Source organism: Gallus gallus, chromosome 28, assembly GCF_016699485.2.
Source record: "Gallus gallus isolate bGalGal1 chromosome 28, bGalGal1.mat.broiler.GRCg7b, whole genome shotgun sequence".
NCBI classification, from domain to species: domain Eukaryota; kingdom Metazoa; phylum Chordata; class Aves; order Galliformes; family Phasianidae; genus Gallus; species Gallus gallus.
Genome location: NC_052559.1, coordinates 3283252 through 3306927, shown reverse-complemented (window position 1 = coordinate 3306927; position 23676 = coordinate 3283252). Strand labels below are relative to the sequence as shown.

At 62.4% G+C, this 23676-nt stretch overlaps 2 protein-coding genes across 2 annotated transcripts; both read right to left on the bottom strand.

The window, feature by feature from the left end:
• Window positions 1–4: 4 nt before the first annotated feature.
• ARID3A (AT-rich interaction domain 3A) lies at window positions 5–23676 on the bottom strand. The gene is made up of 9 exons (XM_040653715.2): window positions 23569–23676; window positions 20986–21869; window positions 20089–20440; window positions 5805–5877; window positions 4237–4420; window positions 3891–4138; window positions 3209–3505; window positions 3034–3123; window positions 5–2926 (listed from the first exon to the last, which is right to left on the bottom strand). The coding sequence occupies exons 2-9, from the start codon at window positions 21390–21392 to the stop codon at window positions 2697–2699; spliced, it is 1881 nt and encodes a 626-aa protein (XP_040509649.1). The 5' UTR covers window positions 21393–21869; window positions 23569–23676; the 3' UTR covers window positions 5–2696.
• LOC101750993 lies at window positions 12669–14326 on the bottom strand. The gene has a single exon (XM_004948842.5). It carries the CDS (start codon window positions 14047–14049, stop codon window positions 13135–13137), a length of 915 nt encoding a protein of 304 aa, XP_004948899.2. The 5' UTR covers window positions 14050–14326; the 3' UTR covers window positions 12669–13134.

Here is a 23676-nt window from a genome sequence, read left to right as displayed (position 1 = left end):
ACCATTTATTTTTTAATTATTTTTTTTTAATATTTCATCAACTTTACAGGGTTACAATTGTCTTAAATATTCTGCAGCTTAAATACAATCTGTATAATAATGTTATTATAAAATGTAAACTTTCAGTGTTTTTATTTTCTCTTTTTTTTTTTTTTTTGGTTTTTTTTTTAATTATTTTTTTATTATTTTTTATTATTTTTATTTTTATTTTTTTTTTCTCCTTTTAATAATCAAAACTTTCAATACCTGAACGTTTGCAAGACTGAAATATTCAGCCGGACGTGGGACGGGGCGCCCACAGCCGCCGCTCTCAGAGGTAGAAATGTGGTTTTATGTTTTATCTTTCTCTTTTTTTTTTTGTTTTGTTTTCCTTTTTTTCCCCCTTTTTTTTTTTGGCCTTTTTTGTTTTTTTCTTTTTCTTTCCTTTTTTTTTTTTTCTTTTTCTTTTTTGTTTGTTTTTTTTTCCCGTTTTACCTGAGTTAAGATGTGCCCGCTGGATGAATGTCTGCAGCTGTTCCTTTTCCTTTCCAAACCCCAGAGAAACCTTTTTCTTAATTAATTTTTTCTTAATTGATATGCATAAGAGAAATAAAGCGGGAGGCGACATGTGCTCTCTCAAGAAAAAAAAAGAGCGGGGGGAGGAGGGGGGGGGGGGGGGTGAAGATAATTAGAACCCCAAATCCCATTGGCTGCACACACATGGAACTCTCAGCCCTAAAAGTGCCCAACCCAAGGGGGGGCCCTGGGATGGACCATCAGAGTGCAGTTCTGCTGGGTGCCATGCAGCCAAAGGGCACTTCCAGCTTCTGGAGGGGGGGAAAGGGGGGGGGGGGGGTGATGCTCCCTCCTCACCAGCAAAAAGAGGCTGGAAAACCCCCAGTCCCCTGAGTTCGCCACGTCCCCATCCCAAGGCTGGGGGTGGGGGGGACAACTGTGCAGCCGGGGGGGTCCATGCAGGGTGGGGGGGGAACCCTGTGCTCCCATCAGAACCTGAGGAATTGAGATACCGCCGGGGGGGGGGGGGGGGGGGGTCGGCATCGGGACGCGATTGTGTCTCACGCAGATGTGCATGGGGGGGCGATGTGGGGCTGGGAAGTGGCCGTGGGGGAAGGAATGCTGCAACCCGTGTGGGTAAAGCAGAGTAAATGGCTGCGCTGGGGATCGCTGTGGGAATGGCACCGTGCACAAACACGAGCAGCGTTCGGAGCGGTGCCGTTCAGAACACGGCATCGTGCACGGACCTGCAACAGCATCCTGAACCACGCTGTGCACAGACCCGATCCAGAGGGACAGATGTGCACCAACGTGACCTGAGCGTCACCCAGAATTGCATCACCAGCCGGGCAGCACCGTGCACCCTTCCACCTCATATGAGAACACCACCCCTGAGCTTTTGGCTTTAAAGCAGCGTTTGGGGAGCACACGCGGTGCCTCCGGACTGGGAGGGATGCTGGGACCCCTCCTGGCCCCCCCCACCCCCCCCAAAGCTGCGTGGGTGCGGGTGTTGCTGTGGCAGAAGCGATGCCCGGGGCACGGGGAGCAGCAGCAGGGAACAGATTTTGTCCCTGGAGCTGCAGCAGTGCTGACACCACCCAATTTTCCTGATTCCCCCGGCACCACGCAAACAAAACGCCCGTCCCATCACCAACAGAACCAGTTTGCTGCTGGAAGCGTGAATAGCAGATCGGGTGTCACCTCGCCCTGGGTGCTGGGGAGGGGGGAAAATGTGCCCAAACTGGATCTGCACAGTAGTATCACCTTACAGGGGAGGGGAAGGAAAAAACAAAAAGCACGGAGGGGAAAAAAAAAAAAGCCACCTGACAATGGAGGGAGAGTTGAGGAGAGCGCAGTGGGGCGCGGGAACATGGAGGTGCATGGCACGTGTGAGCAGCCACAGCACCCCTGAGCACTGCCTGTCCCTGGGGGCTGCTGCAGGACCCCGCTGCTGCACCCACCCCATCCCTGAGCACTGCTTTTCTGCACTGAGAACTAAAGCCACGAGCTGGAGGCGTGCAGCACACGCTGTCCCCTCCGTGGTCCCCAGTGCCACTGCAGCCCCGAGCTCACAGCACTTCCCGGAGCCTCGGGTACACCTGGGAGGAGAAGAAAAAGGAGCTGATGGGTCCCCCAGCTCCTGCTTCCCTGACAACGTCCATATATATCATTTGCATGTTAAAGTTTGATTCTTTCTTTTTTCTTTTTTTCTTCTTTTCTTTTTTAAGAGAATAAAATAGAAGCTATTTACAACGAAAACAACCAAACGACAACCTCTGAAAATCCCGTAGAGTAAGTGTAGTTCTCAAAATAGAGGGGGAATGGAGGGGGTGGGGGGGAGAAAAAGGATCTAATGAATAAAATATCTCCCGATTTCCAACTTTTTTTTTTTTTTTTATCCTTTTTTGTTTTTCCTTTAACGAGTGCCAGGAGGTTTCCTTAAAGCTCGCGTTGGCAGGCGTCCGTACGTCTGTCTGGAGGTAACACGAGTTCAATAATAATAATAATAATAATAAATGTACAGTGCAAAGTGTGATGTGTGTGAGGTAAACAGGTCGGGGGGGGCACCGGGCGGCCCTGAAGGAAAGCCCTGAGGCTGAGCACCCCCCCATCCCAACCCACCCCCCCTTCCCCCCCCCCCGGCACCGCCCCGGCCCACCTGCAGCCCCCGGCACCTCGGGTGGTTTTGGTGGTGCGGGGTGTTAAGGCGAAGCGTTGTTGGAGGTAGAGCTGGGGGGGGGCACAGGCACGGTGGGTGGTGCAGCGGGGGGGACGCTGCCCATGCTGCTCCCGCTGCCCCCCGTCCCACTGCTGTTGGTGCCACTGCCGCCGCCGCGGCTGCTGCTGGCGCTGCCGTTGCCTTTGCTGTAGGCGGAGGAGGAGGAGGAGGAGGAGGAGGAGGAAGGGCCGGGCGTCTGGGCGAACAGCACACCTGGGGGGAGAGCAGCGCTGGGCAGGGGGCACCTGGCACCCCTCTGGGGGTCAGAACGGGGTGATGCCACGCTCGGACCGTGGCAAAAGCACCGCGCCGTGCCCTACCTGTGTAGACGATACCGTTGATCTCAACCGACATGCTGATGCTGTTGGTGCCGTTGTTGGCTGTGCTGCTGGAGGTGTCCTGGCGGTTCTCTGCGGGGAAGAGAGAGGAGGTGATGGACCCCTCCGAGGTCCCCGTGCCCCGATCCCACCCTGAGCCCTGCACAGTGGCACCCACCTGGCGAGCGCGTGCCCTGGCTGTTGATGCGGATGCTCATGGGCAGCTGTGCCGTCATGGCCAGGAGGTTCTGCTGCAGAGCGCGTTGCATCAGCCGCTGCTGCTCGTCCGTCACCAGTGCCATCTTCTTCTCCGGGGGTTCCCCTGATTCCAGCTTCTCCCGCAGCTGCTCCAGTGCCACGGCCTGGGCTGCTGCTGCCACCTGCACGGCTGCAGCCTGAGCTGCCACCACCGGATGTCCGGCCAGCGACACTGGCAGCCGGCTGGGCATGGAGATGGGGATGGGGGCGTCCTCCTCTGTGGGGCAGACAGTGGGTCAGCTCCCCAGCTACACTGCCCCAGACCCCGCCACCAGGAGCTGCCGCATGGGGCTCTGCCCTATTGGAGCGGGGCAGCCCCAAACCAACACAGACTGGGGGGTAAAGGGACACAGAGCAGCCCTGCGGAGAGGACCTGGGGGTGTTGGTGGATGAAAAGCTGGACATGAGCTGGTGGTACGTGCCCGCAGCTCAGCACCCAGCCCACGCAGGGGTCAGAGCTGGGTGACCAGCACGGTCCCTTCCAACCCAACCACTCAGTGACTCAGTGCAGTGGTCTCCAAAAGCCCCGGACCCCCAGGGGAACCCAACTTGCTGGGAAAGGCTCAGGGAGGGGACGGAGCAGTGCCTGCAGCAGCCATTACCTTTCTTGATCTTCTGGACGGGAGCGATGGCACCGCCGTTGGTGGCCGAGGCCAACCCCAGGGTCGGCACTGGCAGCTTGGGGGAGGAGAGGAGCCCATGGGTGCCACCAGGTGAGTAGGTGAAGAGCGAGCTGCCAAATCCCTGCCGGCGGCCCTCCCTCCGGTTGCTGTCGATGGCCGCCTGCAGCTCGTTGGGGTTGCTCAGGCCCCGCTTCTCACATTCGTAGGGGTACAGGTACTTCATGTACCTGTGGAACAGTGTGGTGAGGCACAGCACGGCCACATCCCCACCCGGTGTCCCCCCATCCCCTCTCCGTCCCCCCCCCTCGTGCCCCCCGGTGCTCACTGGGTGCGGAGCGTGAAGGCCGCGCTGGTGATGGAGGTGGGCAGGTTGAGCCCCTTGGTGATCTCTCGCCACAGCTTCTTGTTGATGACCTCCACCAGGCCGCCCTTCTCCGTCACCAGCATGTAGAGCATGTACAGGTCCAGCACCTGCTTGGCCATGATGGGGATCCGGTTCACGGGGGTCCCTGGGGAGGGCAGAGAGCGGGGTGGGGGGTGTGCAGGTAGGTGGAGGCAAAGCGGGGGCCTGCTGCTGCCTCTCCCTCCCCCTAACACCCTAGTTCCCCCTGTGAGCACCCCCCACTTCATCTTGCTCAGCACCAGTCTGCATATGGAGGAAAAAGAAACTCGAAAGGGGCCGGCCGTGGTTTGCAGGCAGAGGCAGCTGTGCTCAGCAACAGCAGATATTTATAACAGCAGCCACGGGGTGAGGGTCGTGCTGAGCCTGGGCTGCATGCAAGCGGGCCCCCCCAGTCCCAGCAAGAAGGGAACACAGTTGGAGCTGTGGGGAGTCATCAGGAACCACACAGACCTGGGCTGGAAGGGGTTCATGGAGCGCCCTGTGGGGCAGAGCTGAACCTGGGGGTGCTGGAGGGCTGCTGCACCACGCACACACACACACACACACACACACGTGCTTCCCCAAACGCTTCTTTAGACAGAAGGCTGGATGCACTCACACAGCAGTGTTTCCAGTGCTGGACCCCAGCTGCAGCAGTGCCGAGCAGCCCCAGCACTGCACTGTGGGTCCTTGCAGTGGTTCTCCCCAGCCTGGTGCCGGGAGGTGGCAGCAGCTGACGTGGCCGCTCGCACACAGCACCGCGCTGGGCTCCTCGCTCTGCTCCATGGGCAGCACCAGAGCCCTTCTGCCCCCTCCCAGAGCACCCCCCAGCAGTGTCCCACCGCACGCAGCCCTGCAGCTGCCCCAATGGGAGCAGAGTGCTGTCTTGGAGCAGGGCTGAGCTGCACCGGTACAACCAGCATAGGTGCCCACCCGCTGCCCCCCGTACCGCCCCAGGGCAGAGCTGTGTGCAGGACACCAAGCAGGAGGCAGCTTTACACCAGGCCAAAAAGTGCAGCAGGATGAAGCAGGAGTCACAGCTACACCCAGACCTCCCCTGCAGCACGGAGCTATGTGTGCGTACATGCATATACACAGATATTTGACATTCTCCTTTGGAATACTGCAGGTCAACACTTTCCAGACGCTGCCGGTGATGTGGGTGCCCCGTTGGCCCTGAGAGCAGAGCTGGGCTTTGGACTGGGGCTGCTCTGGACTCAGCATAACCTGGGGATGGGGCAGCACAGGGGGAGGATGAGGGCAAAGCCACCCCGAAGGGGATGGACCCGATGAAATCAGCCCTGTGGGGCCAGCACTGGGGCAGGAATCGCTGCGCCGAGCTCATGGCACGGATTCCAGCAGAGCAGGTTTGACCCCGGTTTGCAACGAGGTTAAAAATTAACTACCAGTCTGGCCGGAGCATTAACCTTGGGTTACAATGACACGAGGGAAAATAAAACCCATGGACAGAGCGGGGAGGGTGAGGGCGGGGGGGGGGGGGGGGGGCTCACCTCGCTTCTGCATGAAGCTGAAGAGGTCGTCCAGGAACTCCTTCCTCCGGGGGTCACCATCCAACTCATACAGCTGTGCAATAAGAGGAGAATACTGCTCACACCTCAGCAGGCAGCCCCATGTCTCCCCAAACCCTGCCCCAGGGATCCCCCCAATCCCACAAGCAGCGGATGGGGTCTGTAGTCACAGTGTGCAGCAGAGTGAGGGCGGTTGTGCCCAGCTCTCTGACCCGGCTCCCAGCGGTGCACCAACCCAAAGCCCACCCAAGGGCTGGTGCAGCTCCCACGGGGCAATCAGAGATCTCTATGGAGTACCACACAGCAGCCCCACCCGTGGTTGCCCCCTCAGACATTGAGGGGATCCATTGCATGGAGCTGTTGGGTCCCAAAGTCCCCGCAGCTCCGCTCTGCACCGCAGCAGCGGAGCCGTTGGGAACAGGGCAAAGCGGGACAGCCCCAGCCCCGTTGGAAGCGTTGCCACCTTCCCTGCCATGACCCGTCCTTGTCACCATGCCAAGGCTCTGGCAGGCAGCTCCCAGGTGGCAGACAGGAGGGCAGCCCTGCAGTGGGTGCACTGATTCCCAGAAGCCAGGTGCAAATTGATAGAAGGCAGCCACGGATGGGGCCGTGCCGCAGCCAAGACAAGAGCGAGCGCAGGCGTTTGCCGTGCTGAGGTCCCGGCCCCGAAACCACGGTGCTGCCCCCAGCCTGGCCCAGAGGCTGAGCGGCTGCAATCAGCCCTGGGATCCTCCCAGCAGAACGCAGATCCTGGTTATTTTTAGCAATCCAGCACGCTCTTGGCACAGAGTGGAGCAATGCTTCGGTGTGATCCCTCCTCCGCACCTGCAGTGCCCGAGGGAGCCCGTGCCGGGCTGCAGCGAGCTGTGCGTGGGGTGCACGCCGTGGTGTGAGCTCGTGTGCAACTGCTTGTGTGCTCAGGGAGAGCCCAGGGCTCCAGCCCCAAATGGGATGGTGGTGAGGAGCGTGCTCGAGACCCATGGGATGGGGTTACACCAGGATGAGGAACGTGGAGCCGCCCCGTGCCCTCCTGGTTCCGGCACCTCCAGAGCTTGCTCCCATTTCAACAAGCAGCAAATCTGCCATAGGAGGGTGGTGCTGGGAGCGGCTGTCCCCTGGCATGCTGGCAGCCTGTGCTCCTCTGAAAACACTTCCCAGGAACAGCTCTTGGAGCAAACCTGAGACCGATGGGGTCGGTGCGGTGCTTTGCACCCAGCGCCACTGAGCATCTGCAACTGGGAAATGTTTTCATGAGCCAGGACAGGAAGATCTGTGCACAGACGCTCCCGGAGCGCCCGTTCCTGCTGGGGCCAGCTTTTGTCTTGGGACCCCACCCTTTGTTTGACAGCCCGACACATTCCTGCCCTGATTTATGGCAGCAGATCTGCCGAGCAAATCACGCCCTCCGCACGCACGCCGCGCTCCGACGCCGCACCGCAGCCCTGTGCCATGAGAGAGGAATGGGGCTGGGGAGGAATGGGGCTGGGGGGGGACACCGGGCAGTGGCTGTGTGGGGGTGGATGCTGCACCTCCAGCTCCCCCCCCCCCTCCCCAGCCTGCTTTTCTCAAGGACAGTTTGGAACAACTGTGGGCTGTGGGGAGGGGGCTATAAATACGAGTGTGTCACGCTGCAGGCACGCACCGTGAGGCTGTGCTAACCGGGTAAGTGATACGGCCACCATCCTGCTGGCATGCCTGGACCTGGCGGCACCAAGCAGGGAGAAGGATGACCCCCCACCCCCCCAAATCCCCACCCCAGGAGGGTCCCCATGGGGCCGAATTCCTCCTCCGCCGGCGCCGATCAAAGGGATCAATGGGGCTGAGCCGATAACAGGGAAGGGCGCTACAGGAAAGCCATAAACCTGCAGTTCCCCTGGAAACCTTGCAAAAGCTCGGCCAGCCCCTGAGCAAACAGCCGGGGAGAGGTCAGGAGCCGTCGTTACCGCTGACCCCTTTGCAGCCCCCAGGAGCCCTAAGGCAGCACCGGGCGGTGCGCGGGATGCGGCCGGCGTGGCGTTGGGCAGAGGCTGCTCCCGATCAGCTGAAGGATGCTGGGCCCGAGCCAAGCCAGCCTGCCCCGTTTCCTCGAGCGCTCAGAAAGCCGCACGCAGATGGAGGGAGGAGGAAGGGCTTCCCCGGTGCTGCTGCTGTGTGCCTCGAGCCCATGGATCCATGCACGGGGTGAGCCGGTGCCCCCTGCGCCCTGCTAACAGGGACAAGGGGACAAGAGCTGTGCCCATGGCTGGATCTGAGGGTGCTGAGAAGCGGCACGCTGCGCTGAGCTCAGGGCATGGCATCGCCTCTCGTTTCGCCTTTCCCCTGGAAATGATGGGAGATTGAAGCCGTGTGAGGTTTAGGAGCGGTGCAGGGCTCTGGGTGCTGCCAGCAGCTGCTTCCCCACCACATCCGTGCCCCAGCACTGTGGGGACCCTGAGCCCGTGGGGACCCAAAGCCCACGGGGCTGCAGAGCACGGAGCCCCACTGCCAGCGTGCGCCCTCCGCATCTCAGACAAAGGAGCGGAGGAGGTGGGACGGAGGCGGCCGAGGCTTTCTCAGCAGAGCCAGCTGATTAAACACAAATCCAGGGAGGGAGAGGGGGAGGCTGGGAAAACATCGCCCTGCTGCTCGGCTCTGCTGGAGCGGGGGAGGAAAAAAGGAAATGCAAAGGAACAAAAGTGCTGGGAAGGGGCCACATCGAGTGCCTGGTGCCCATGGAGCAATGTCCAAACCCAGCACACGGCACGGCTGTCCCAGAGCAGCGCCCGGCATGAGGGTCACATGCAGCCTATTAACCTGCAGAGCTCTAACCATTGATTAGCCATTTATTAAAGCACTGTCTCATTCAATTTTTATAAGGGCGGCTCTTAAATAAAGTTTCCCGGGGTCTCTCCTCAGGCTGCTGGGCTGTTCTGGGATGCACCAAATCCATGTTTGGGTTTGGGAAGAGATGAGCGCCGCCGGGAACAGCCCAGGAGCCCCAACAAGGTGGTGGTGGATGGGGTCCCATGGGAGCCACCCCACACCCCAGGCATCACCCTGGCCAGGTGCCCCCTGGGCTGGGGGCTCAATCCCAAAGGAAACGTTGGACATCCGCATTTAAGAGGATGAAAGAAAATTAACCATCAGCTGAGGAAAACGTGCATCTGCTCAGCTGCAGGGGATTAGTGGTGCAGGGAGGGCTGCCCGGCCGCGTGCGCCGATCGTTACATGCACCTTTGATCCGTGGGTTCCCGGTGGGGAAAGTGCTGACGGGGCTGAGAGCTGGCGATCCCGTGCCAAAGTCCTGCAGCGGGGCGGGTGCTGCCGGTCTGTGCTCACCCAAACACTGGGTTGAAGCCATGGGGGATGCTCAGCACCGTCTGTGCACAGCCCTGGCCACGCTGTCCTGAGCCCCAGTGCTTCCAGCACGGCGCTGGGAGGGCCGGGGGGCACCACGGTGCGTAGGCACAGACGTGGCACCATAGAATCACAGAGCCATTAAAAGCTCCACCATCATAGAGTCCGACCATTCCTTGGCCCCTCGCAGGATTTCCTTCCACTGACGGCATCTCGTTTTCCCCCGGACACCTCCGACCACACGCACCCATCCCCTCCTGTCAGCACACAGCAATCGGAGCTAAAATAAACCAGGAGGAACTGAAACTCATTCTCGTTTCAGCATCGTGTGAAACCGTGCGCCGGCCGCACCGAGAGCAGCAGGTGCCGCGGTGCAGTGCGTGCCAGCCTGGTGCGGTGCGAGCCGGGGCCGCTCTGAGCTGATAGATTTACATCTCATCATTAGGGAGGTGGAAATGGCTTAATCTGTCACACAGCTGCCCCCACAATATCCTCTTAGAGCGGAGCCACCCCCAGGACAGAGGGGAATGAAGGTGCCCACACCGCAGCTCCTCCAGCCCACGAGTGGTGCCCGGCGTCACCGGCAGTCACCGCGCTCTGTGCGCACTGCGGTGCCATGTGGCCGTTTCCTGGGCAGGAGGAGTGCTGAGCTTCAGCCCGCAGGATCCGGGCACGGTGTGGATGGCCAGCTCAGCCCTTCAAACCCGGTTACACAAAAACCCTGACCCGCTGGCTTCCCAAGGACTCCCGGAAAGCAGCCTCTCGGCAATGCCAGGAATGCCGGAGAGCAGCGGCGGCAGCACAGGAAGAGCTGGGCTCTGCCAAGATAACGAACGCATTGGGAGGCCTCCCTGCGAGCACCCATGGCAATTAAAGCCAGGAGGCGGCTGTTAACGAGGCTGCTGGTAATGAGGCTCCTGCAGTGTGGCCCCTGCGGGACCTGTGCCGATCTCACCGGGCTCGCTCTGCCGCAGTGCCAGGACCCGAACCACAGTGCTGCAGTTCTGAGTTTCCAAGCCCCAGGGAATCGTTTCCATGGCCTTTTTTCCCACCACCAGGAAGGTTCCGCACTCACTGCTTTCCTCCTTTCTCTTCCCAGCCCATTGTGATGTGCAGTCTGCGTGCTGGTGGGGGGAACCCCCCCACCCCAGGTGCCCTGAAATCCCCACCAGCAATGGGCTGAATGCTACGGGGAATAAAACAGTCAGGACTGCTGTTCAGGGAGAAAAACCCACACAACCACCCACACAAATAAAGCACGATGCAGGAGCTTTCTGGGAGCAGAGGGAAACCCAGCGGCCACCAGCCCGCTCCATGCAGCAGCAGCAGAGCTGAGCACGCTGTGATGTGTTTCAGCATGGCTGGAGTGACCGAGGGCTTTGCTCTGCCCTTCTCTTTCCCTCCGGAGCTGCAGCACTTTTGCTGCTGACAGCAGAGGAGTGAAGCAGGCGGCAATTCAGCTGCCAGGAGGTGTTGCATGGAGAGTATACGCTTGGAGAGGGCTTTCCCTGCAGCTCCTGACCCCCACTCCGTGAGGACCCCCACCCACTCCTTGGCATCCCGCAGTGCCTCCCACTGCAAAGCTTCGGCCCTGCGCTGCTCACACCGGTGCCTGGTTTCGGGGCACAGAGCTGGTTGGGGGTGGGGAGGTGGAATTCTTTAGAAAAAGAAAGTCATTAGTAAAAACCAGAGTCATGTTCTGGTGACGAACCCTGAAATAAAGTGTTTCGGATGACGCTGCTCCAACATGGTTTCCCGGAAAGCTGTGCCGCTGCTTTGGGGCACCCGGTGCCCTCAGTGCAGTTTGCACATCTCGGGGTCCACAGGCATCACATAGGCATACCCAGGGGGACAACAGTGTGACCCTCCCGGCCCCAAGGGTGTTCAGCTGCCAGGGGGACTGCGGAAGGGGCTGCTGCCCGCCCAGCAGCTGTGCTGGGATATCATGTTCGTATCGGCTGACCGCGTGATGAGCGCGGCTGGCTCCTTTCCACCCATCCCTCGAGCAGCAGGAAGGGTGAACATCCCTGATCCCGTGGGCAGATAAACTGCTCAACTTAGGGACAGGGTCACCTCCCACCACAGGGCTGTCCCCATCCCTGCCCTATGCAAGCGCTCCTGACTCCCCAGCGATCCCAAGGGGATGCACCGTGCCCGGGCTCAACCCCCTCCCCAAAAGCAGGGTCCGAGGGAGCCTGGAAGCAGCAGAGAGGCAGAGCTCCCCATGGGTGGGGGTCTGCACACGGCTGGGGCAGCCTCAGCGGCGGCACTGCAGGCGGCCGTGCTGCAGGAGCCTGCTGACTGGCCCAGCTGGATTCCTGCTGCCTGAGCTCAGTGCTTGGGGCGCGGGGGGGCACGGGCGCTCCCCATCCCCGGGGCAGCCCAGAGAGGGCCCCTTTCCGGAGGGGGAGCCTGGGTACGTTTGCCGGGAGAGGTTTACAGGGTCGTCAGTGCTGCGCTTCCCGTTGGCTCTATTGTTCCCTCTGGTTCCCAGCATTGTCCCCTCCACAGATCGGCCACGTCCCAGAGTGGGGGCAACGGGGCCCCGTCGCAGGTGCCTGTCGTGCCATTCCCTTGGGCAAGGGGCAGCAGCACCCATAGGGTGGCAGATCCCAGGGGCACCCTTGGCGGTGTCATCGTTCCCATACCACGTGGGTAATCCTGCTCCTCATTTCTCAGAAGGGCTGCAAACCCCTCCTGATGCCAACAGCAGTAAAATCCCTGAGTGCTGCTATGGCCACATCCCCTCTGCTGTGCCTCGATCCATCCCAAACCCAGCTACAGCTGCGTGCTGAAGCCCTCCTGCAGTGGCACACCAAAGCCATCCCCCTGGGACACGGGGCAGGGCACAGGGATGAGCAGGAGCCCATCACACCGTCCCCAACTCAGACATCGGGCATCTCCTGCCCTCCCTAGCCTGGTCTCCCACTGGGGTGGGGGTCCCAGCCCCCTGTGCTGCTCCTCCACTGCTGTCCCTGCCACAGGGCACTGCACGGGGACACATCCCATCACCGCCAGCTGGAGGACGCGGGCCGGTGTCAGCGCCAACAATGCGGGTGTCACCACGACGCAGAGGGAGACACTGAAAGAGCGAATTAGTCACCGTTTAACCTCCCTGACCCCCCATTGTCCGCCCCGTGTCAGCCACCCGCCCCACATGTAGAGGGGCTGATCCTGCCCCCCCTCTATGCCAAGCACCACCAAGTCACCGGGGCTGGCGGCGGCGGAAAGGCGCCCAGCACCCGCCCGAGATGGGAACGGCTCAGCCGGTTCTGTCGGCTTAAGCAGCAGGGAGGGGAGAGAGAGCAGAAGGAACAGCCCGCCCAGGTCCCTGCCTGCACTGCATGGCCCTCCCCAAGGGTCTGAGCCACCCCAGGCCTGGAGCACCACTCCAGTGCTGTGCAGGGACCGCTGGCCGAGGGCTTGGTGCCATTCGGTGCCACTGCGCTTTCACCACGGCTGGGTTCAGACCGAGCTCCAGCACCGTGGGGACAGTTGGGTGGTTGCTTATTTCCCTGTTTGTTTTTTTTTTTTTTTTTTTTTTTTTTTTGCAAAGGAGGAAGTGAATTCTGCTGCAATTGCATTTTAAACGACTCTTTTGGACTGAGCACTGGTGGCAGCTCGCGGGGCCCCGGCTCCAATAAAAGCACAGAGGGTTCACGGCTGGAATGCAAACGGCACAGCGCAGCGTGGGCTGCAGAGAGGTCTCCACGGAGCCCCTCTCCACCCCATGCCAGAGCAACCCGGCTGCCACGGCCACCCCACAGCCACCCCACGGTGGGGGGCAGCCCTGGCAGCACGCTGCTTTGGGGCAGTTCCTCTCTTGCCAGCCAAAAGCTGCCGCCCAGGAAAGGTCATTTGGAAGTCAGCTCCCACCAGCGGCTCCCACAGCCCTTCGCCACGTATGTGTTTGTGCATGCCCTTGACACATGCTCTCTATCACACCTGACCCTGTGCAAATATTAATTCAGTGCCGTCAGTAAGTATTGAGAAAGCGTGTCCAAGGCAGCAACACCCCAGCACCACAAGTGCGTGGCTCTGTGGGGGGAACCCACCCTAGAGCTGGGACCGTATGGGGGGCACTGCTGGCTGCATGCACGCCTGGGTTGGGTGTGCAGGCATGGTGCATGGGCAGGGTGCATGGAGAGGGTGCATGGGCAGGGCGTGCAGCTCCAGCACCTGCACGAGCAGAGGCGAGAAGGGGCAGAAGCGTGGCTGAATTAGCCGTTGTAGGCAAGCTGGGGTTTAAATTCCACCATATGTAAATGATCGTCTTAGAAAGGAGATCATTGTAAGCCAAAGCAGATGAGTCACCCAGGGTTTCCACTCTCAGCCCCGGTAGGGTTGGGGATTTGTGTAATTGCAAATCTGTTCCTGAAATGCGAGGCCTCGTGCCTCTCCGTCCCAGCGGGCGCTGCACAGCGGACTGTCCCCGTTGGGGGCGTCTGGTCCTGGTCAGGCTGTGCCACCCCCAGCCCTTCGGGGGGAAGCCCGGTGGCTGCGGATGGCCCTGGCAGCGGCCAGCTGTGGGTGTCAGCCCCACAAACCATGGCTGCCAATCTGTTGAGACACACGCCAGAACCTCACCGAAACGTTTCCACGGCCAACACTGCACTGCCAATGGGGGGGGATGCTCAGATGGGAACCGAGGCAGGAGGCCAAACCTCCCGTCCCCCTGCCCCGTAGCATCCTGCAGAGCACAGGTACCAGCAGGGCCCCCTCCACCCCGGGGAGCAGAGTCCCTGCCCAGGAGCAGCCACGACAAAGGCAGGATTATCATCAGCTCCACTTTACAGACAAGAGACCCAGGCGTGGAGAGATTAAGGGACTTATACTGAGGGTCACGGAGGGGGTCAGGGGCTGCGCCCACGGCTCCCGGCACGGCGGCCATGCAGGCAGGTGCCTTATCAGGGCTGAGCACACGGGGAGCGGCCTCCCCCCACCCAAGGGCCCCCCACCCCAATGATTGCAGCACGTCCGGCCGCCCCCAGCAGCCCGGCGTTTCTGCTGCGGTTTCGGCCAGAAATAGGGCGATGGAGCAACGCTGCACCCTTGCCCAACTGCTCCGCTCCCGGCACGGCTGTTTGCTTTGCTGACAAAGGGTTTGTGCTCTATTCTCTGCAACATATTTTTTTTTCCCTTTTTCTCTCTCTCTCTCTCTCTCTCTTTTAAATAAGCCCTTATTCCTGTTGGTTCAGCTGTGCCGGAGCCGTGGGGCTGCTGCCTCCTCTGCAGCACTGTGAATCAGCCCCGGGGCTCTGAAGGATGGGGGGATGCTGGTGGTGCAGGTGGCAGTTTGGGACCCCCCCCAGCTCAGACACGCAGTGTGACGAGCAGCAGCAGGGCTGTCCCTGCTTCGTCCTCTCCTCCCACTCCTGGTTTTCACATTGGGTCTCTCTGGCACACGCCAGCCAGGCATCCCAGCGCGCTCCAGGGAGCAGCGTGCCCCGGTCGAAGGTGGCACCTCCAGGGCACTGACCCATCGGCTGAGATGCCTGAGCCAGGGCTGCCAGGAGGCATTCTGTGGCTAAGCCGAGGAGAAGTCCCTGACCCCCGGCTGGGATTGGGGGATTACAGCTGCGGGAAGGCTCCCGGAGCACCCTGAGCTGATTACCATGCCGGATCCCTCACCAGGAACACCATTCAGTGGGTGGCAAGGAGCAGGACGGGGACAGAGAGGGGCAGGGGGCTCCTTCAACGCCCCCTCCCCCCCCAACACTCAGTGGATTTTGCAGCTCTGCACTTTATAGCAAACAAAACCCTAACAAGGAGCAAACTGTGCCTTTGAAAGTAACTCATCCGCACGCAGCTCAACTCCCACCCCACGCATTCCCGGTGCCTCTCCTGCTCCCCCCCCCTCTCCCATACCCCCCCCATTTCCTCCTCAGCCCCGTTATCTGCCTGCCAGGCGCTGCAATCGCTGTCCTCCGGGTGCAGGAGTGCCTGGGGTTGGGGCCCCACGATATCTGCCCGACCCCCCCCCCCCCCCCAAACACCACAGGGTATCCGTGGGACGGCACAGTGGGGGGGACCCCCCGAGGAAGAGGCCCCTCTGCCTCCCTGGGGGCAGCTCATCCGCTCGGCTCGCTAACGCAATAAAGCTCCAATCGATATTATAAGAGAAAGTAAATGGACTCTTCCACTGTTGTTAAGAGAGGCCTATCCCCTCCAGGGGGGGGCATCTGCCCTGGCCCCCCACCCCCCTTACGGTGACCCCCACCAGGCTGAGGTTGTGCTGCTCTCAATCCTGCTGTGGGGGGTTCCTTTATGGGGAAGGCTCCGGCACCCATCAGGAGCAGCATTTGGCAGTTTGCTGTTCTGTGTAGCTGATGAAAATCCATAGCTGGGGGTTCTTTGCCACCCTCGTGCCCTCCCAGCACAGCCCCAGTGCCCACAGCTGCTGGCAGTGGCTGGGCAAGGTGGGGGGGGGGGCACCATTTGGGCTTTCACCCAAGAAATGAGCAGTGCAAGGAACAGCTTTAAGACGGCACCTGGAGGCCTTCACCACAAATGACCACGGGAAGGGATCGCTGTGCTCACCACAGAAGCCATGAACATCCCAGGGGCTGCACAACCAACTGCCCCCCCCCCCCCCATCATTCCCCAGAGCCATCGGGGGGGCCGATCCGGAACAAAGGCAGCGTTGGAGCCCGGCGCTCTGCGAGGAGCAGAGAGCAGCACAGGCTGCATTCAAAGGGCGCCTTTGAGCGAGAAATCACCATTTCCTCTGCCTCCTCGGCCCCTCTTGCATTTCCCCCTTTTCAGTTTTAATTGCTGCCTGAGTCATGTGAACAGCATGAAACCATTGAGGGCACCTGCCCCCGGGGCGCCGCGCGGGTGGACGGACAGACGGAGCGCTGGACAGACCGAGGCTCAGCCCCACTGCACGAGCTTTGCGGGGTGAATCCCACCCAGGAGCACAGCACCATTCCCAGGAGCTCCGTGACGCTCGCGTTGCAACCACCCAACTCTGTGGGCTGCCTGCAATTACCCCCCGACCCGCCTCACTGCCAGCAGGACGAAAAGGCCACGTCTACCAGCAAAAGCCCGCTGTGTTTTTCCCTGTCCAGACCTGCCCGTAGAGCAGGGGAGGGGGACGGGGCCGGACGCAGCACGAGCCCCGTGCCGGGGTTACCGAGTTGCTTTCAGTTTGCTTTCTTCTAACCGTTGCACTTTGAAACCCCGTATCTCAGACTGGCTCTGCTCAGCAGCAGATAAGGACTGAGGTTTTCGTGCTACCAGCGTGTTGGAGGCATCCCAATTTGGAACACTTCAGAAACCTCCCGTCTCCCCTAAAAGCACCGGCAGCTCACCACAAGCCAACCTCCTCCCACCCCGTGGGCTTTTTAAAGCTTCTTTCAAACAGGAACAGAACTCTGGGGGCTCCAGCACCTGCCTGCGGCACCGAGCCCCACGTCATGGCACCAAGTTCTCACCAACAGCCCAGCTGTGATGGCAGAGAGGCAAAGTGACCCTGAGTGCGTGCATGGCACCATCAGCTCCTCCCAACCCCATCCCCGCTGCCAGCTCCGAAACGTGGCACACGCACACCTCCGTGGCAGGGCAGCCCCGGGTCCCCTGCGGGGTGATGGGGTGCACACACCTGGCTTGCTGTTGAATCAGAGCCGTGCGCCTGCCCACGGTGCACAACCAGCAGCTGGCTTTCACATTCAGCACAGGAAACTCCAAAAGGGGCAGGGACAGGAAACTCCGATGGCGTGGGCTGTGAGCGCACCCCCGGTTCAGGCTTCCAGTATTAGTGGGGTGCAGTCATATCCTCACCCGAAACAGAAAGGTCAGGAGAGGGGTTCTCCCGGGGCACCGCACTGCGCGCTGGGGCCCTTTGCTGAGGTTCTTCCAGCTCCGTGCTCCCCAGGGCAGCATTACGCAGCACTTTGCACTGCCGGGTTGTTTGCAGGCACTGAGCTGCTCGTGCTCAGCCATTCACCCAAGCACAGCCCAGCGTGGCCACGGCCACAGCCTGCAGTGCCACTGGGCACGGGGACAGTCCCCAGGGGGCCAGGACTGCCCTATCTCAGTTGCCCACGTTTGGCTGAGAGCTCTGGGCTCGCTGCTGGGAGCTCAGATGTGGTGGCATTGCCTGGCTGATGCCAGCCCTGGTCTCGGCATTCCACTTGGGGTGAGATGAAAGGCGTCCGGCACAAACCTCTTCCTGCCCCACAGGCACAGGGGGTCAGCCCCACTGCAGGCTTTTATAGGAAGGAAGGAAGAGGGAGGGAGGCGAAACGAAGAGCGAGGGCCACGTTGCTCTCCGTTACTGGGGAGGGATGCGCACAGTGGGTTGGGGTGTTCTGCGCTCTCCTTGAGTTGAGCCCTGCGCTGGGTAAAGGGCCCAAAAAACCCTACGGGCCCCAGGAATGGGGGTTCCCAGAAGCGTCCCGATTGCCTCCAGCCATGCCCTGCCCCAGGCGCTGATTGCTGCAGGTCTCAGTGTCATCATCCTGCAAAAGGGATTTTCCTCTGTAGGAGAAGACACACTCCCGACCCAGCCCGGCACAAGCGCAGCGACCAGCTTACACCCAGCAGGAGCAAAGGGTTTCGGCACTACCCTGGCACGGGCAACAAGCTGAGCCCCCAGCCTGCACCTCCCCAGCCACGGCCCTCTCCCCACCGAGGACCCCCCGGCAGCCCCCAGCCCCACAGGCTCCTTTGTTCTGCTGCTGCACGGGCAGCGCCCAGGTCAGCAGGAGCTGACCTCTGCCTCGCAGTGGCCGTCCCTGGGGATGGGGAGGTGCCACGCATTGGCTTCCCGACCCCGAGCGCTTCCCCTTCGCCCCATTACACCGCAGCTTCCAGAGGGTTGGTTTGCAGGAATCTGCCCCAAATGAGTCAATAAAGTGCCCCCCGGCAGAGGGGAGCGCAGAGCCCTCCCCGGGCAGCCATAAAGGGAGGGCGGGGGTGTGGGGGCTGCCGGAGCTGCGTCCCAGCAGAGCTGGCCTGCAAGGAGCTCGGCTGCAAAATAAAGAAAAGAGGAACCCAGAAATAACGCCTTCCTCGAGCTGCACCTCCCCATCACAGCAACGCCATCTCACAGCCCCGAGCAGCGGGCGAGCAAATAAAAGAACCCCCCCAGCACCCAGGGACTGCCCCCCCAGCAGCAGAATCCCTCTCCACTCAATCCCTGGGCTGCAGCACCGCGCTCGCAGTCCGGTCTTTCCGCGCTGCACCTCTCTCCTGGGTTAAGGCACAGAGCAGAGCGGGTGCAGCCCCCGCGCCCCCCGCCCCACGGAGCCGGGCGCATCCTGCCTGCGCTGTGTTTACATTCCTGCTGCTCCTTCCCAGCCCGTCAGCTGGGCCGGGGCGAGCTGGGAGGCACGCGTTGGAGGGCGGCCAGGAGGAGCTCCCGGGCGGGCGCTGAGCGCAGCCCCTGGCCTCAATCCAGAGGCCGGGATCCAAGCTGACGTGCCGGGGGAAGCCTCTCCCCGAGCGGCCGCTTTGCTTCCATGCCTCCACCCACGGCACGGAGGCAGCAGGCACCTTCCCCCAGCGCTGGGTGCTTCCAGCACACCCGGGAAGCTGTCCCAATGGTGCCCAGAGGGGTGGATGCACGCATTGAACCTCATACCCGTCTGGGGTGGGAGAGGTGGGACTGAGCCCCACGTTGTGCTTTTGGGTACCGACAGCCGGGAGCTCCCGGAGAGAATCGTGCAGGGCTGGGATACGCTCAGTCGGTGACAAACAGGAAGATCACAGCCGCGGTATCTAAAAGCCTTTTCACAGATAAAAAGATTACGTCCCCCACTCTCTAATTACAGGAAGTACAAAAGAGAGAAACCACAAGAAGAAAGACGATGCAGCGCCAGGAGGTGAGGATATGTGCGCACTCGAGACAGCGCAGGAGAAGTTCAGCGTGTTCGTCAAACCCACATGGACGTAGGTTGGGGTTACGGAGGAGCACCAAAGGCACCGGGGCTGCTGTGAAGCACACGGGGAAGGGGCAGCAGGGGCTGAGTGCTGCCCTCAGTGCCTGCCGTGCTGCGGATGGTGGGCACGGGGATGGCAGCAGCACAGGGAGCTCAGCCACGTGCCGCGCCAAACGGTGCCAAGTGGCTCCCAGCTCCACCAAAGGCTCCCAGCACCGCGGCTCCAGGAGCTGTGCGGAGGCACTGCGGGACCCACACAGCTCCCATCCTACTGCTCCCCCAACCAGAGCCAGCAGGGCAGCCCCCAGACCCTACAGCACCGCTCGCCCAGGAGGTGAGTGCAGCCCAGGGTGTTCCCCTCCCTGCCGCAGCACTCTGCACAACTCTCCAAGCCCGGCTGCATGCTGCTGGGGAGGCCGGGAGTTGTGCAACAGCCTCCAGCCCCGGGCAGCCGTTTTCCTCCCACAGCACAGAGGCAGTGGGATGGCACGGTGCTGCCCGTGCCCCAGCAGCAGCCCCCAGCCCCTGTCCCCAAGCTGAGCAAGGGGCAGCGGCCACCACACCCCTCCCAAAACACCGCACTCTCCATCTGGGTCCCATCTGCTGCTGTTTGCTCTCGCCCCCCTCCCCCCAGCCCTAAACTCAGATGTACTTAAACACACACATCAAAGGGCCGGGGCAGCCCCCGGGGAGCCCCGCTTTACACGCGTTTCCTTCTATTAGCCCCGAGCTGGGGTTTGTGCAGCCCACAGCCGGGCACGTGGAAGGGAGTCCGGAGCTCGGGGGGCTGCAGCCTCCGCTGGCACAGAGCCCACCAAAACAACCCCAGGAGCGTGGAGAAGAGCAAACCCAAGAGCTCCTTCACGTTTGCAAACGCAGAGTGACATTTTTCCCCCTCCGTTCCCAGCAATTCTCCCAGACACGAGCCAAACGACTCAGAACCCCGGAGGAACCCAAGGCGGTTTCTTAGCAGCACCAAACTCAGCTCAACCCAAGGAGCGAACCCTCGGCAGCACCTCCATCCCCCACGTCCCCTCGGCTCCTACCTGCTTGAACTGCTCCTCGTAGGTCCAGTCGCCGTGGTCAGGTGCGGGCTGTGGGAGCTGTGCGTGGCCCTGGGGGCCCAGTCCAGCTGGGAGCCGCTCCTGCGCGCCCGGCAGCCTCTGTGCTTCACCCCGGCAGTGCTGCGGTGCCGGCGGCTTACGGAGCAGCAGAGACCCCGTGCCCGTCCGCACCGCCTCTGCCGAGCCCAGCCCCTCCTCGCCCATGTCTTCCTCCTCCTCGTAGTCTTCCTCTTCTTCTTCTTCCTCCTCCTCCTCTTCCTCCTCTTCTTCCTCCTCCTCCTCCTCTTCCTCGCCCAGGTCCTCTTCAAATTCTTCTTCATCCCATTTGCCCTTCCTAGAGCAGGGAAAGGGGGGAGACGTGTGATTAGCACCCTTAAGCTGGCCCATCTGCACAGCTCTCCTGCAGCTTCAGGCCCACGGGCAGGAGGTGGGAAGGCATTTCCATGAGCCCTCCCTACTTCCAGAAGCCTTTCCCAGACCCTCAGCAGCATCTGGATGAGGTCTGCTGGGCTTCCAGCCATCCCCGTGGGCTGCCCCTCATTTTGGGAGCCTGTGACCTGCCCAGGGAGCTGCAGGTCGGGCAGAGGCACCGCTGCTGCCCCCACATCATTCAGAGCCAGGCTGGTATCCTGCATCACAGCCCCACGTGGCTCTCAGACAAGCTGAATTTTGCCTCGTGCCCACCCAGCACCAGGAAGCACTGCCATGGGGCAGGGAATGGTGAAAACAGCTGATTCCAGTGTCTGCCCACAGGGCAGCAGCTCCGGCCCAGCCCAGGCACCACGCACGGCCTGCAGGGCAGGGCCCGGTGCTGCTGCCCGCCTGCAGGCCCCGGCCCCACTGCCCCTCCCTGAGCCCCACGTGCTGCCATGTACTCACAGGTCCTCCTCCTCCTCGGAGCCCATCTCCTGCTGGTAGCCGCCGCCATCTTCTTCCTCTTCTTCCTCCTCACCGCGCTCCTCCTCCTCCTGGCTCTCCTCCGACAGCCCCGGGCTGGACGAGTGGCTGAGGCCCGCGGCTGCGGCCCGCATGGCGGCCAGGGCGGCCATCTGCGCCCGCTGGATGTGCGCGCTCTCAGGCTCCGTGCCTTCCTCCAAAGGGGCTGGGGCCACATCAGGGCCTCGTCCCCGGGCGGGGGTCTGTCCTGTGGCCGGCGGGGGCTGCGCCGGGGGGGGCGTGGAGCGCTGCTGCTGCTGCTGCTGCTCCTGCTGCCGCGCTTCCAGAGCCTGCTGCAGCCGGGCGCGCTGCTGCCGCTGCAGGTTCTCCATCACTGCCTGCAGCTTCATGGCTCTGCCGGCGGGCGGCAGGGCCCCGGCGGGGCGGGGGGCGATGCCCTGGGGGCGCGGGGGGCAGCGCCCGGCAGGGTGCCGCGCTCCAGCAGGGCGGGAGGCCAAGGCGAGGGCGGTGGGGCAGGCAGCCCTGGGAGGGGGCTGCCGGGCCCCCAGGAGGGCGGCAGAGGCACTGGGAGGTTCTGCGAGGCCGTGGGGGGCACGAGGTGGGTCAGGAGGGGACGACGCGGCCCCCCGGCCCACCCCACGCTTTGTTTTGCCGCAGGGCTCCCGGTGGGGGTGTGGGCTCGGGGACGTTCGGCCGTTGTCGGGAGTTCGGTGGGGTCAGCAGGCGGCCGCCAGGCGCATGGCTCCGTCCTCACTGCCAGGCACTTCCAGGGGCTGCGTTCAGCCCTTGGCCCCCCCCCCCGCCGTTGGCTGCAGAACGTCCTCAGTCCTCGGGCAGCTGAGCCTCGGCCAGGCGTGGGCGCAAACCTGCAGAGGGAGAAGTGAAGAAGAGGGTCAGGAGGAGGCGAGCAGGAAGGAGTTAAAGACAGCCCAGGAGCCTCATTAATCTCGAGCTAATGAGATAGGGAGGCCGGGCCCTGCTGCTGCAGGGGGAAGGGGCCTGCATCCCGATAGCCCAGCCGGGCCTCCAGGCAGCTCGGATAGCAGCAGCGCAGATAACAGCCCCTGTTGGGGCCACGCAGGGATCATCACCGCCTGTCCCTTGCTGCTGGGAGCAAGCAGGACACCGAGGACACGTGGGGGGCAGTGCTCCCAGCCTCAGGGCAGACGCTGCTCCCCATAGTCGCAGATGCCACGTGTGAGCAGCACCCATGGCCAGCACCCCCAGCACGGTCCTGAGACACAGAGTCCTGCAGGGGTCCCGTGGACACCGTGCTGCAGAGCAGGACAGCCCCCCCCCAGGAAGAGCCACCCACAAGGTCACTCATCCTGCAGCTAATCCCCCCCTGCCAGAAACACGGAGGTGTCTGACCTGGCACCATCAGACAGCACGGGGAGTGGGGGCTCAGCCAGCAGCACGCCGGGACCCCTCCTCCCCTCATCTATCTGCATTGCTGGGGGTTCATTCGGGAAAGGGGAAATCGCCTCGAGCCCACCAGGGTTGGCAAACAGATCGCATCCACTTCCGTGCGAGGGCTCATGATGGGGAACGCCTACACAGCCCCGAGGGCGTAGAGGTGCTGGCTGCCATTGGGGTACCGACTGCCATAGGGGGTACCGGCTGTCCTTAGGGGGTACCGGCTGTCCTTAGGGGGTACCGGCTGTCCTTAGGGGGTACCGGCTGCCCTGGCCTCAGATTCCCCACCGCCCCCACTTTACCTATTCCCACTGGAGGCATTTGGGGCCAATTTATGCTGCAGCCACAGAAATAGGGGGGTTGTAGGGTGGCTCCCGGAGCCCACAGACCCCCGTGTTGGGAGTCCTGGAGCACGGTGACCCCGAGCCCCTTTGTCCGGCCCCGCTCTGTGCCTGCAGCCCCACGGGCAGTCGCTCAGCCTCGCGTGGGCTCGGGGTTGGGGCCGAATACTGCCGGGTCCGCCCCGCACTCACCGCGGGGAACGTCCAGAGAGAGGAGGAGGGGAGGGCAGAGCCCGGTGGGGCCGCCGCGCGTGGGGACGGGCACGGGGAGCCCACGGGGACACGGCGGGGGGGGGGGAAGGCGGGGGGGCGGCTCGGCCCAGGGCACGTGGCAGCGGCCGGGAACGGCACGGCGAGGAGGGGAACGGGGAGAACAGAGGAGGGCCGGGGCCGCCCTGCGAGGTCTGCCCGGCCCAGCGCGGGGCCGCAGCCCCGTCCGGGAGAGGCCACAACGCGTGGGCACCGCGGCGGTTCCTGCGGTCGCAGCAGCGCGGTCCCCGCCGGCCCCAACGCCACCAACGGGGTCCGGTAACCGACCGTAGGAGGGGGCAGCCGGCGGCGCGGCTCGAGTCGGACGGAGGGGAAGTCCCGGGCCGAGCAGGCGCCGCGCGGCACCGCGGCCGTTACCGGCTACGGAGGAGGGGGGAGGAGGGGAAGGAGGAAAGCCCCGCGGTCCACCGGTAACGCGCCGCGGGAGAGAAGCGTCCGAGTCCCCGGGTACCGAACGCGGGGCAGCCCGGTGCCGCCCACCGAGCGGCCGCGATGAGTCCCAGCCCGGGGTAACCGGCCCCGGTGCGCACCCTCTTACCCGGTGGAGGCCGCGCGCCGCGAAGCCACATAGCAGCCACGGCCGCCCGGGGCTCGGGCTGCAGCGGGGCCGGGGCTGCGCTCGGTGCCCGCACGTCGGCTGCTCTCC

What these genes read in the sequence shown, in the direction of transcription:
- LOC101750993 (XM_004948842.5), bottom strand. Translation starts at nt 14,049, where the DNA reads ATGGCCGCCGTGCCGGGAGCCGTGGGCGCAGCCCCTGACCCCCTCCGT.
- ARID3A (XM_040653715.2), bottom strand. Translation starts at nt 21,392, where the DNA reads ATGAAGCTGCAGGCAGTGATGGAGAACCTGCAGCGGCAGCAGCGCGCC. An exon ending in TCCGAGGAGGAGGAGGACCT is followed by an intron (nt 20,441 to 20,985) that starts GTGAGTACATGG and finishes TCCCTGCTCTAG; the next exon opens with GAAGGGCAAATGGGATGAAG. An exon ending in ACGAGGAGCAGTTCAAGCAG is followed by an intron (nt 5,878 to 20,088) that starts GTAGGAGCCGAG and finishes CTTATTGCACAG; the next exon opens with CTGTATGAGTTGGATGGTGA.